Source organism: Liolophura sinensis, chromosome 7, assembly GCF_032854445.1.
Source record: "Liolophura sinensis isolate JHLJ2023 chromosome 7, CUHK_Ljap_v2, whole genome shotgun sequence".
NCBI lineage: Eukaryota > Metazoa > Mollusca > Polyplacophora > Chitonida > Chitonidae > Liolophura > Liolophura sinensis.
Window position 1 is genome coordinate 50,642,842 of NC_088301.1, and position 15,002 is coordinate 50,657,843.

The window sequence follows — 15,002 nt, forward strand, 5'->3', positions numbered from 1 at the left end:
CTTGTGTCAGATGTTGGTAGTCATGAACTTATTACCTATATAGGCCTTTATATTGCTTTACAATGCGTGTATTTGCGTTATAATCAAACGTGGAATTATAGGATAGGTTACTTCACTATTGTGGACCACTTAGGGGACAACGTTGGGGTATCATTGTTTCAATGACAACGCAACGAATATATACAAGAGGTGGACCAGAACCATATCCAATGACACAAGTCATGCTGCTTGAGATGTAAACGTATGTACCTAACCGATTGTACATTTACAATATCGTATATGTGGCATACATGCACCGTATATATAGTTAACCTGTTGGAAACAAAAAATGCCTTACCTTTATGCTTGGAACCACGGACGAATCGACAACACCAGGATGTCATGAAGTGTGCTGGCAGATGGAGGGTTGTATCTGTTAACACATACTACACGGGGATTAAACATGCAGAAAGGACAGGGTATACATACGGCTGAGGTATGCGCGTTTCAGGACAAGTCGCCACTCTCAAACACACCCTGCTAGTTGGCTACAAACTAAGGTTAGCTAGTCGACGAGCGATTACCATTGTCACATCACAACTTCTTGTTTGCTAAGGCTAAAAGTCCTGCGGATCCATGCAGCGCCGTGACACCCACTGTACATTCTTACATATATAAACAAGGACGTTAGCAATGGTTAATATACCACGCGTGGTCGATATTATAGGTATTGATATGAAGAGAATTGTGCTAAGTTTGAGTGAGGAACATAATCAAAAAGTTGCGTGACAATTCGCTCCTTAAGTCCAATTTCAAACATTCGTGCATTTTTATTCGGGACGATCGATATGATCGAAATTCTGCACTAAGCAAAGAAAGGGAAGTGAATACTAAAAACGTCAGCATCAAATAAAAAATTCAAACCAATGCATATATGTATGGATATTTGGTACAGAATACGTCTTGGATTTTAGAAACGTTAGCCAACTTTAAGGTGTACTTTGTGGGGTGTATTTTCAGGAACAGATGTTAGTTGAAACATGGAGAACTGAAAGTATGTATGCATATAGGCTACATTTAATCATGTAAAGTGAATCGGTGGTTTAAAATTTGGACATCTATATGTAGAGTTATATTGAGTTGAGAGAATTCCTTTATATGTGCTTACATATATATATATCTAACTTCGTGCAGTGTTATATTCGTTTTGCATTTGAGGTATGTATAAAAGAAATTTCGAGTCAGGTGGATGTTTATAACATATGGCATATAATATAACGCTGACGCATGCACAGGTGGAGAGAACGGAAGGAAACAAGACAAAATCCAAGCACCATGCAGCCTAACGAGCAGAGGGATGAGAAACAGATTAAGTGTATAGACAATAGGCAATAGTGATAATAGATATCTATGTATAAGAACTATACTTCTACAGAAGGACAACAAATGTTCGCTCGAACTTACTTGATGGCATTAACAGTTTCGGGTCATGGGTGAACATTTAGTAATAAGTTGTATACTGTAGTCTGGCATAACATGGCCCCATATAATTTTACGAGTGAAGGGCACTATAGTGACCGGGGCAAAACTCTGACCATCTGCAAGTAACTGAAGAACTATTCCACACGACGTGCAGACTATATAGGGCATGCAGAATGCAAGTTTAACCGTACGCATAAGACTTTATAAATGGCCCCAAGACTGGCGTTGACCGCTTCTTGTCAGCATTTCCAAAACCCAGATTGAACCTGCACTGCTTTTAAAAGCTTTTTGAAGTCTCACACATGTAATGAGCTGAAGTTATCACTCATTCTGAGGAAGGAAGCCGTGAAGATGGACGTAAGAATTAGAGGTGTTGTCTTGGATAATACGAGCGCTTTAAGGATTATAATAGATGGAGATGTACATCAAAACAATATTGATTGGTTTGATTTGGATTTTAACTTGATTGTTATTCATAACGGCGTGTATTGATTTCTCAAGAATTTTTTACTTGTATAATGGCCATCAGTTCTACGAGTGCAGGAAACCAGTGCTCGGTACAAACCACTGACATCTGGCAAGTCACTGATGAACTTTGTCATGAGCGGTATACAGATTTGCGCAATGGTGGTTTCTACGAATTGACGCCAAGTAAGACTACAACATGCAAAGAAACACAGCATCGAAGACAGTGTGATATTTGATAGATGATCCAAAGCGCGGTGAAATTCGCCAACTTTTCACTTTACCTCAGATTAAGATTTCAAAACAAAAGTGTTACCAATGTCCACGAACAACAAGATGGGGGATACCGAAAACTTGGAATTCGATGTCCAAAACTGGGAGTGAACACAAATCGCGTTCCTTGCAGCGGTCGGCAGTCGCTAGTCTCACCACTAAGCCAGGCCCCGCTTTCAACAAGCACTTTGAGGAATGGAGCGATGTACGAATATGATACACCGATTAGTGATATGTTCATGAGTGCTTTGACGAACAGATCTACAAAGCTAAATAATATTCTTAAAAACTGCTGCGACAAAACAATGAATATGAAGTCAACATAAGAAAAAAATCGTTGTTTTCACGAACATCTCTAACTGTGATAACATCTGCCTGTATGCCTTCGTTCCTCTAAACGCTCGTACTTTTCAAGAACATCTCTAATGGTTAAAACATGCACCTCTATATGGCTCCGCTCCGCAAATGGCTGGTGTTTCTCAAACAAAATCTGTTCTTGTTGTAAAATGTACCACCAAGTACAATTTCCTCAAAACGCTGGTACTTTTCAAGAAATATCTGTTATAAAATGCACCACCATGTCACCGGTCCTCAAATTGATGACACTTTTCAAGAAATATGTTATAATATGCACCTCCATGGCTGCGTTCCTCAAATAGCTGGTAGTTCCCAAGAACAATATTATCATGACAGTCCCCTCCATTTTGAAGAGGAAGAGGTTCCTCAAATCGCTGGTAGTATTCAAGAACGTCTGTGCAAATGTTATAGAATGCACTTCGATGGCTCCGTTCCTCAGATCGTTGGTAATTTTCAGGAATGTATATACTGCCAAGCGAGGCTGTTAAAAGTACCATTTTTAAAGTTTTTGGTACGACCCGACCCGATTTTGACTGGTCTCCCAATCAAGGTCATGGAAATGTACGTTATATTGTAGTTATATTCAATGGACATCCATAAAAACTATATGAGTGTGATTTGGTGAAGAATGCCAAGGAGGGTACTGATGTTATAACAGTAAGTGATGATCATGAAAACAAATACGAGCTCTTTGAGCAACGGATACATAGATATATACGTATATAGGTTATATAATTTAGAGAGGTTTTTGAAAAATGCAAAGCTTGAGAAAAGAACCATGGACGTGCAAATTATAAAATTACTGATGTTCTTGAAAATTACAAAAGATTAGTGTAACGTAGCATGTAATTCTGCATCAGTCACATCTAATAAATTGGAATACAGTTTTCGAGTCCAGTCATTTCGACAACATGCAGAATGATGCCCTCTTCAAATTGACGATCATGCTTTACATGTCCTAAAGCATCAACGTCAATTTGAAGAGGACATCATATTTTCAACATGGTATTGTATTCTTACGTGTTTGGATCCAAGGACAATTCAGTTCAGAAGATTTATCTACTCCTGTTCTATCTGTTTTCTATGCTACGTAGTCTTAAAATTCACAGGTTGATCCTAAAGCGACGACGTTAACATCTGTGGTTTTTCTTTTCACCTAATTCTACTGAAACATTTACTTCGGATGAAGCAGTTATCCAGTGACACCTTAATTGCATTCGGTAAATGGACGAGGCAAGACTTATCCAAGTTAATGTTGTACGTTGTACTTTACAATTTTTCACTGACGACGACGAGTCATTAAGCGTGTACATACACAACGCCTTCTTATTTGATTTATTTATTTGACTGGTGTTTTAGCCGTACTCCAGAATATTTCAGCTATACAGCGGCGGCCAGCCTTGTGGTAGGGGTAAACCGGGCAGTGCCCGGGGGGAAACTACTTGTAGCAAGGCTAGTTCATGCCACCTTGATCTCTTTTCAGCGCTGAGTGCCAAACAAGGTAGCAACAACTACTATTTTTTTTGGAATGACCCCACCCAGGTTTGATCCCAGACCTCCCGATTTCGAGGTGGATACATTTACTATTATGCCATCAAAGTGGTAAGCTGAAAACGTAAGCTACCAATTACCTTCTGATGGATGAGTGTGCTCAAGGCATGTTATACCAGGCCATCAGAACCCTATTCGTTTGTCAAAGCTGCATTTGGCATGTTTGAAATTTAGGAGATAGCACTCAAGTAAGGCCAGGCGTTACAGCATATGTAAATCCCTCTGTCCATAGGATAGAACTTCGAAAATGCAAGGCGGCAAAATCACTTTTCCACACTGTGTACATGAAATTTTAATTTATAAATCACATGGCTTCATAGCACTATAACCCACAGGGACATTACATGCGCAAACAGGTTACCAGAAATTTGTGAAATTTGTGAATGTGGTTCCTCGCTCCACATTCTAAGTTATACTTCTAAGCTGAGGCAACACATGCATGTTTACTTGTAGATAGAGTAAATACTGGCTGCCTTCGTAGTGACAAGCATGTATAGGGCTATATGCATGAAGTTGGTGAACAGGCTGTAACTGTTATGGCTTCTGTCTCCTTAGCCGTGCAAGTGCTTGGCTGCTCTCGACCATAATTGTTCTTGAGGCACGAAATATCTCAGATATTAATCTTCCTCTAATGTCATATCACAAAGAAACAAAAAATTCATAGCTCTGCTTCTTACTTGTTTTATTGTGTTATACTGCTGGAGCTATTAGTGGCTATTAGGCTATTTTCAAAAAAGCTGAGATAAACAGAGACAAAGTTAGGCATAGGATTCAAAGACATCAGCAAAACATTCTAAATTTTTAGAGGTAGAACTGGACATGGGCAGTAAGGAACTCCCGAGAAGTTGCCTTTACAGAGTGCTAAACAAAACCAACATGGCAGTCTGAAAGAATGGTTTTCTCTGAGACAGAGTTTAAAAGAAACTGTGATTACAATTGGAAAATGAAAATGACAAAATTATGCTATTTTAGTTAAGTATATAAATACAAGCACCTTCTAAACACAGGTCTTAACACCACCGGTATTTTCCTTGCTTAGCCAATCACAGGAAAAATCATTCTTTGAGTTGAACGGTCATGTAAAAGATTGAAACTTTTTTAAGTCTGGAAAGCCCTTGTCAGTGATGCTCTCCAAAATTGTCTTCACATGAAAACATCCTTCACATCAGAGTGATAGGAATTCATACCGTTCCAGTTGCCGAAAGTAGTAGCTTAATTATGGCAGGACAGGAGGGTTAAGGTAACAACATCGAAACAGCTCACACAAATGGCTGATACGAAACTGAAGTACTTGATACTTCCATGTTAATATGATGAGGGTTCACCAAAAAAGAAGAAGAAAAAAGACGAGTTTTTAAATGCTTAAGACACCTGAAACTTTGCTGCAGTGACAAAGCTCTAGGCAAGTATCCTACAAACACAATGCTCGGGTAAGTAAGATAAAAGGACATTAATGAAAACTTTTGATAGTCTCGTGAAGTCTTGGACACTTTTTTCTCTGACAATACATTTCACCAATCTGTCTGCCTTTCGTGAAGAATGGATTCTCAATTATGTGATGACATGTCACATAGGTTTGATTATGCTGGTAACAGAAATGCCGGTGCATCAATGTACTACACACCAACAACCTGTAGCACCGGCCACTTCAGTCACGTGATTTTGTCACTCCAAACATATATCTTGTCATACACATAGAAGGAATCATAAATCATATAGAATAGCACTGTTAATATCAAGCAGGAAACACTCAACCTGTATGAACAAAATCGTTAAGATTGTACAAAATAACTTCTACCTATACAAGTGATTCTGAAAATATACAAACAAAACCTTCAACAAACAAAAGTTAACAGAGAGGATGAAAACACTTCCACTCTGTGCTAAATTTACAGTGTGTATTATACACCTTTGGTGGACTTCTATGTACAAATATAATACAACTGGTGTGTACAGCCTGCATACAAAATTTTTTGTACAGGTTCAGGGGCACTACCTTATCCTAGTCAATAGGTTACATGCATATCTGAATCCAGCTATCAAACGGAGAATAACATATGATATACTTACATTAAATACCCTGCTGCTATAATAGAAGTAATAAATCTCTAGTTATCTAGAAATATACATACTATTTATACATATTCCATGGTGAACTATCTTCCTGGAAGAAAGCACAATACAGAAATGTCTTCCTGCAACAGATATTAAATACTACACAAGACATCATGGCTTCCCAATCAGGACAATTCTAGTAAAGGGAACACTCAACTGAACAGAGAAGAAAAGCCAGATTTTCTTGCCTGCTAATTGGACAGTCCACGTTCAAGCCTTTATCTCAGCTTCTGTAAACAAGTAAATAAAGCCGTCAGATTGGGATCACTGCAAAAGCACAGCAATAAAAGGGGGAAGCCTTGCATCATGCAAAACACAGTTTAACAGATCAAATCAAACCGTGAAATGAAATTCAGCCAATCTATGACACACTGGATGTCTTTGATTTCCAAACAGAATTCACACTTTCAACAGGAAAACTGCTGCATCCAAGAATGTGTTCTTGTTTTAGGGCCACTTTCGGATTCAGTTCGGGCTGATATAGTGCTGTTTTTCACAAGGTTCTTTGTATCTGTTTTGTACACAGTTTTCAGAATAATTATGAAATAAACAGATTGCTGACTCATGGTTCAGATAATGCTGATGATGGCCCCATAATAGGAGTCTCTGAAGTCAGTTGATTCGTAGTGCACATGAAATCTTTCTCCTACACCAAGCAGTCTACTCATTCATTAATAAATATATTCAGTCTTATAATAGACAAGACTGTTTTTCAAACCCACACATACATGTGCATGCTCATCATTAGCAACATGTATCAGTTGGAACACAAGAGGCTGAGAAACTCTGCAATAAATATTTGGGATTCGGCCTAAACCTTCAGTCAGCTGTTGGCTGTGAGGCTTCACCAGTAATGCCCCTGGAGCTTGAAGCCATACACCACAGTGGAGTGACCACTGAATGGGTCAAGCAAATGAAGCAGTTGTACTCCTGAGATACTTTCCACACCGGACATCACACCACTCCTTTCATGGGTTAATGATGTGCTGTTGAGCATGACGTCGCTGTGCGCTGTGTCGTGATTTGCCATGGGTCTTCAAGCCAATGAAGGAGCTGGGAGGAGGTATCTATGTACAGATGTATTGCAGTCTATAAGATCAAAGCTGAGGAGGGCACTGGAGATTCATCCCTTGACCCGTAATCATGAGGTTGTGAAAGTTATCTCAGCAAGCATTGGATAGAGCGCCAATAGAATGGCGAACATAAGGACCAGTAATGGGAGGCTCGAACACAAGGACAACTGCAAGGAAGAAAGAACATGATTTGCAATTACTGAAATACATGTATCCAGTGGGTATAGTGAAAATAAATGGGTAAGATTTATGTTAAATAGGTTATTAAAATCAGCATACAATTTTTGATATATTGCTAAATGTGGCAAGGGTAACAAACTGAGAACAAATTCAGTTCACAGTGTTTAAATCATAAAGCAATGCGCTGCTGGAAAAAAGACAAAACGGAATGATAAGTAGTCACTGTAACAATTATGAAGGACATTCTGACTTTCCAAACTTTTCACCTTATCTACATAACAAGAAGAATTTTAGATGCCTTTGTCTTCACAATCTAATGTTTGGGAGGACTGACTACAGTATACAATTTCATCAATTTATCCGATACCATGGCCTGAGATGTAAACTAAACATACCAAAAGCTACAACAGGTAGACAAACATCAACTTGCCCAGAAGTGCAGTAGGTTGCATATGTAAGCATGTGTATGCATCAATGCTGGGTTCCGTCTCTCTACACATCCATATACATACAATAACATGTACACAAATTTCACTTTATATCAGTTGTAACAACACCAGACAAAATCTAGGGCATTATTTCAGAGTTATGTGGAGACTAAGAGGAAGAGATGTGAAAAGATTACCATTTTACTGCGATCCGCTACTTGTTGGAACTCAGCTGACATTGAGTCAAGCTTGTCGTGCAGCCGGGATATTTCTGCTTTGTATTCTGTAATCTTCTCTTCTAAGGTGACTATCTCTCTTCTGGCCAGGGTCAGCTGATAAAACAAAACATTGTCAAAATCTTTCTTGAACTAAAAAGTGTCACGAAAGAATCCATTAGAACATGGATCAATGTCAAAATTCCAAACTTCAAAATTTTACATAGAATTAAAGAGCTTATTTTTATACCATAGAAACTAACATCCTGACCACCTCACAAAAGTTATTGTAAAACAAATGGGTCAAAATTTCATCTACCAAAACTTAGAATTGTCGGAAGATTTTAGTACCAAATAAAACACTAACTGACATATTGCAAAAATCAGCTACTTTTAGCGTAACATAATAAATGTTAGGTTTGCATTTACTAACACACAGGCTGACATTCCATAATGATCTGATAATTCAAATGTAACAAATATGTATTTGAATGTAAGTTACAAAGCAAAGAGCATTTCAAGCTTACAATGCAATAGACAGTATTTTAGTTTTCAATTAAAAAAAAGTTAATAAACAAAAATCAAACTCCAAATATTGGTTTGAAGTTTAAACAGAAAAAGAGAAAGAATGAGATTTTGGAAGACTGACACAAATAATTCAATTCAAAATAACCCATGAACTAACAAACCTTGAATAAACAACACAAGAATAAAAAGTCAGCACATTCAAAAAAAAATGCAAAATGCAGAAATCCAAGGGCAACAAACCAAACAAATGGTCAAGTATTAAAAGGATGGGATTTCAGGTTTACAACCTTTGAGTGGGACTTGATAGAGTTTATGAAGCAATGATAGGTGCACACCACCACAAGTGCTGCAATGACACGTCTACAAGCTTTTGAGGACAAAATATTCCATTCCCAAAATGAAAGTAACAGTCAACCAAGACTGTGGAAAATGCTGGTCACAACACACCTTTCAGTCAATCAGAACATTCATAGCACAATATACTGGCCCTCTGACACACACTTTCCACAAAGCAATGGTTGACATGCATGCTGGGCATTTCCAACATTGCTTTACTAGGAGCATGACTTTGTTTGGTTTGTACCTGGCCTCCGTTACTGCCCGCTGGTAACGCCGTTCCTCGATTCCTCACCTCCATTTTGGCCTGCTCTGCATCTTTCTGAGCATCAGTGAGATTTAGCATCCACGTCAACTCCTTGTTTTCTAGCTTTTCCTTGAGGGCCTCCAGCTCCTTGTAAGATTCTTGTAACTTGTTATAGTCTGATGACAGTTGCAGGTTCTCCTTCCGTGACCTGAATCCACACCAATATATATTAGTGTCAGACGAGTGTTCATACCATGCAAACAATTTCACACATAGCTTATATTTTCTGTAGTTATTGATTTCTTTATTTATTTGATTGGTGTTTTACACTGTACTCAAGAATATTTCTTTTATACGACAGCAGCCAGCATTATGATGAGACGAAACCAGGCAGAGCTCAGGGGTAACCCACAATCATCCCTAGCTTGCTGGAAGACCTTCCAACGTACGATATGTAGTTATTGAATTTAACCATTTATACTTACTGTTCTACTTACTGTAGAGGTACTCTAGTCTCTGCGTTTTTTAAAACGGCTAAATCATCATGAGTAAGATGATCAGCAGTGCATTCCTCTATTATAACATATTAGCAAGGTATCGAAGCAGAGCATATACATTAGGCAAAATTACCATATCACACCTTATTGAAATTTGGACTCCAATGAACCTAAACTCTCAACACATTTTTAGGATCACTATCTACTTCATTCAGGCAAAGTGCACTGCAACTGATAAAGACTTTGCTGTTAATGACATGTCATTTATACTCATTAAATGATAGTCCTATACCTTTTTGAAACCCTCTATACTTTGAAAAGCCCACGAGAGTTTTAACTCGTATCACTGCTGTTATAGTTTCAATTAACATGTATATATGTAGGGCTAAATTTCATATGCCTGATGATCTATTTTGTTCCCACTGTACAATATATACAAATGCTAATATAACCTATGTAAACTTACATTCTCATCTCAGCTTCTATTGCCTGTATTCTCTTCTTCAAGTTAGAGCATTCTTCTTTTAAGGCCGCAAACTCTGTTAGAATAAAGACAAGCTTAAAGTAAACTCATCAAAGATGCCAAACATACCATATCTAATGGGCATAAAACTGGTCAAGCTTTTCCTCCTATTCCTTTTACTGTATGCAGAATATTGTCCAAAAACGCAAAAATTACCAGACATCCTTTTTTTTTTCAGAAATGGATATCAGAGCACTAATGTGTAATAAATTGTACGGCAATTTTACACCTAATGAACAGCGAAAAAGAGAAAAAAAATAAGATCAAACAAACAAATGCCACAAAACATTTCACTTGCATCAATATACATGTACATAAAGAAATGTGGACTACCTTTATTTCTGCTGGTGCTGGTTTTTTGAGTTTCAGTATGTAAGGATGCTCTCCCGTGGGACTGAGGCTTAGACTTTTCCAGTTCTTCTTGGAGAACTTTCACTTTATCTGAAGTTTAACATAGCATAACAGCTGTGAGTACATGTACCTTGATCAGAAAGACACAATCAAAAGGTGGATTTTGGACATCAGTGACAGTTTGATTATCACCTAGTAACAGAGGCCCTTGATCTTCATCAATTACAGGTTGATTTTCAGTTAAAAGGTTTCAATCTGGTCTTTGGGAATTTCATCAATTGCACTGCCTATCTGACATTCTTTGAACTCACCAATAACACATTTTATTCATTTAATTGTTTATAAGATTACCCCTAAACGTTATAATGGACAATTTCCATTTATACAGCAATGGCCAGTTTTTTGAATAAACGAAACTGGAGTGTCCAGAATAAACTACATCTATTTGTCAGACCAGATCTTGATCCTTGGACATGGCTCAGACAATGCTATATGCAAGCCTGTACAGAAATGATCTGCTAAAGAATCTTGACTCACTTCTAAGTTGTTCTGCTTCATTTTTACTTTGCTTTGCTGTCTGCTGTGCTTCCTGTAGCTGCCCTGTAAAATAGAAAATAGAGTGTTGGTTAGATGATGTCAAACCACCAACATTGGTACAAACTGTGAATAGAGACAACTGTGAATGCTCATAATACTGAAGAAAATGAAGTCTCAATTCAAACTTTTTTGCCCGAATTCTGTTACTTTGCTTTTAAGAACAGGGTAAAGTTTGAGTTAAAACTGTGTTTGTTGAAAAACTACACCAACAGTTCATGCACTTAAAAGCCAAAAATTAATCCATTAAATGAAGCAAATATGTGATAACTTATGTAGGCAGTAGAAGAAGAATCTATTTAAAGTGCAAGACAATAACAATCTATTTAAAGTTAGCATGCTACATATTTATAAATTAAAAATTTCAACAACAAAAAAAAAAGCTTAAAAACATTCTTCACCAAAATGTTAAAGTAAGGTGCATATATATATATATATATATATATATATGCACAAATTCGAAATACAAAACAAGATTTAACAAAGACTTGCTGTACCACTTTTTAAGTCTGCAGAAAAGACAATAATTTTGAATAATCATCATATGCCCAACACAGACATCAATGTTATTTTTATGACTTATTATTACTTCAAGGCATATCCAAGCCAGTATTTTCATGGATCTCAAAATCATAAATCTTACTTTTGTAATTCATTTTAATACACAGTGGTGTTCAATAAATTTTTAAGATGACCGAAAAAAAAAAGAAAACCCCAGAGATACATGTTTGTACGCGTATCGTGTAAAATTCACTGCACATACATTTAGTTGTAACTAGTTCCTCTGAGACCTTCTTCTTTTCTGTTTTTTCAGTAGCAAGTTCACCTGTGAGAGGGTAAGAATGCCAACAACATTGCAGAAGGTAAACAAACAAAACAGGATGCATGAAAATAAATCAACAACATCAAGCGCATGCAAATTTTTGCTCATAACAAAAATAACAAAATGATGCAATGGTTAAGTTTAAATGAACTGAAGATGGAAATGAATACCATAAACAACACACATAACATATTCTCATAAAAGATTTTTCCATGCATTCCACCAAATGGTTTAATCATTCTGCATAATACAAATCATGCTTTAGGATTTATCAAATGCCTTTTTTTCATGAGAACAAAGTTGAATGCTCTTAGCGTTTTTTAAAACCAAATTCGTAGTTCTTGTCCAAAATTTTTATTCCATACAACTTGTCAAACTTGAGTTTACAATTAGTTTAAACTGAAAAAAAAAAAAAAAAAAAAAATCCATGTGCACGACTTATGCAACAGTCCTGCTAATGAAAACAGAGAATCTTCCTGACTTGCCACACCTCCATCTTTATTATTGACCTTCTTCATACTATGGACAGGTAATTCTATAAACTCTCCTGTTATAGAGGGTCTAAAGAGCAATTTGACACTTACTCAAATGACTCTGATAAACTACACAACAGATTACACCTTCAATAACTAACCCTTTTTTGCGGGAAGAGTTAAGCTGAATTAAATGTTTAAATCTAATAGTATAAACTGACAAATTTGTGAAGTGGCTTTAAACCTGCTTGAACACATGGCCATGAAAATACATGCATTTTTACGTTTTGGCTTTGCATCATACTGGCCTTGCATAAAACAAGTTCAGATTTGATAAGGATTAAATTTTGGCCATCTGAACAGGAGGACAGAGAATGGTAATTCCTAATCATAGTTGGAGGACAGTACGGACAAGTGAAGAACCACAAAAAGGGCAACACACTTTTCCTGCACTCATGAACTTCTTGATCAAGAACACGCAATAAATGAATACTAGCAAGCAGTACCAAAGCTGTAAAAATAAAACCATGCAACATGATTTCATCTGTAACAAAAGATAATCTTCTTGTGTTATTGCACATGCTCACTGTCAATGCATGTGTCCCACTGGGTGAAATACTAGTGGCAAAGCAATGGTTTTGGTTATGGTTTTGAAAGCTAGTCTTTCTTTGCAAGAATCCTGCTGTAGTCTTACATACTAGATACAAAAGCTTTACAGCTTCTTAAAATTTAAAAGATGCCAATTTTGTAAAAAAAATTTTTCTACAGGATTGTTGCATAGAACATTTATGCAAAAGAAATGAATAATGATTGTTAGTATGGGTTTGAGACCGACGAATACATTGCAAATTTGCTACACATACGCTTAGCTGCAACTATTTCTTCTGAAGCCTTCCTCTTTTCTGATTTTAGCGAATTGAGATCACCTGTATGGGTGTAAGAAAGAATAGCCAACAACAATGAAACCCTTCCCTTAGAAGCCCCTTTACCAGACAGCTGATGGGAAAATTCAAGTGATGTAGCAATACTTTCCCCCAACCAAAAAAAAAATTTGTTTTCAAAAAGTGCATTTTTTAATGGAAAAGTTCAGTTTACAAAATCCAAGCCTTCTTTTCACAAGTTAGCTTTCATCTTGAGAAAAAAGAAGTAAGAAAATCATGCTTTTCATTGTTATGGAGAGTTAATCCTTCAAATACACCCTGACCAGTATTGGGATATTCTCAAAGAGGCTGTCCAATATTAAAAGTCTTTTTTTTTCTTTCATCATTAGAACACAGACTCAATTCACAGATCTTGTCTTACATGATATAAACGTAAGTACCATTGCAGATTTCAGACGGATAATAGATATTAGTATTAAATTACCATGGTGCATATTGTTAAGTGTAGGTAACATTACGTCAACTTTGTCAAAATACGGACCAACATCTCTATCTTTTTGAGTTATTTGTAAGAGAAATAAATGGTGTCCTAATGCACAAAATACAGAGAGTTAGTAAAAAGCCGCCATAATTCTCTGAGAGAAACTTGATGCAGAAATAACTGAGGGGTGAATTCCTATCTCCAAAACAAGGGAACTTACGAGTTAGTTTGGATGTCACCTCTTGCCTACGACGTTTATGACTTTGCTCTTCCGCCAAATGCTCTGCTATAGTGAAGCACATGCATATGAAGGAGGGTAACACAACAGCCAAAATGTCACATTGTCACAGCGTGAATGTAACATGCCAAGTTGGGCAGTGCAAGGAAAGGTGAGAATAAAGAAAGCAGGCATGATTATAATAATGCTGTACTGGCAAGAAATGGCATGATTATAACAGTTACACATATGTTAGGCTTAACAGGCCTACCTGCACAATATTCTCATAACTTCCCAACTTTAACAGCTTCAGTAGAATCTCTCTTACATGTGACACACAATTATTTTATACTTTTCATCTCTAAATTTATTCACATATATATAAATAAAAATTAAGTAATCTTTAAAAGGAATCTGTACAGGCAGGCCATGGAAGATGATGTCACATGATACAATGGTGATATGAAACTAAGGAATGTCTAATGTCTAATGTTCAATGAGAGCACTGTTAAAACATGACTGTCACATTATTAGCAAAAAGTTTTACATTCCAGAAAGTTTGTAGGAAAAATGAAATATGTTCATATGTTTATATATATTAGAGTATAATTTATAGGTTAAAAATTACTTTATGCTGTGAATACAGGATTACACATTCTGCACCATGTGTTTTCAACATGTATCATTATGCTGTAGATTAAGACACTATTAGAGTACAGTTTGACCAGGTGATACATGCACGTGCATACAACCTAGGAACACTTAACCACATGTAGCAAGTGATTTTTAGTGTTTATTCTTGAGTAGTTCAATTCTATCTTGTCTTAAATGAAAAAATCTTCTGGTAACTCTATTTTGCCATATGCATTTCTAAAGTGTAGACATCAGAAAGTAACCCAAAACTACATATCCAAGATTCTATCATATATACAT

At 36.7% G+C, this 15,002-nt stretch overlaps 1 protein-coding gene across 11 annotated transcripts in view; it reads right to left on the reverse strand.

The window, feature by feature from the left end:
• Positions 1-4,772: 4,772 nt before the first annotated feature.
• LOC135471821 (sarcolemmal membrane-associated protein-like) overlaps positions 4,773-15,002 on the reverse strand; it is a 43,098-nt gene continuing 32,868 nt past the window's right edge. For 2 of the 11 annotated variants that reach the window (XM_064751187.1, XM_064751179.1), the window contains 9 exons: positions 14,073-14,138; positions 13,354-13,416; positions 11,958-12,020; positions 11,138-11,200; positions 10,583-10,690; positions 10,193-10,265; positions 9,230-9,437; positions 8,101-8,235; positions 4,773-7,462 (listed from right to left, as the gene is read on the reverse strand). In XM_064751187.1, the coding sequence (XP_064607257.1) occupies positions 7,364-7,462; positions 8,101-8,235; positions 9,230-9,437; positions 10,193-10,265; positions 10,583-10,690; positions 11,138-11,200; positions 11,958-12,020; positions 13,354-13,416; positions 14,073-14,138 (878 nt within the window). In that variant the 3' untranslated portion in view covers positions 4,773-7,363. The remainder of the gene's footprint in view (positions 7,463-8,100; positions 8,236-9,229; positions 9,438-10,192; positions 10,266-10,582; positions 10,691-11,137; positions 11,201-11,957; positions 12,021-13,353; positions 13,417-14,072; positions 14,139-15,002) is intronic. The other 9 variants (XM_064751180.1, XM_064751181.1, XM_064751185.1 and 6 more) reach the window with 9 other exon arrangements.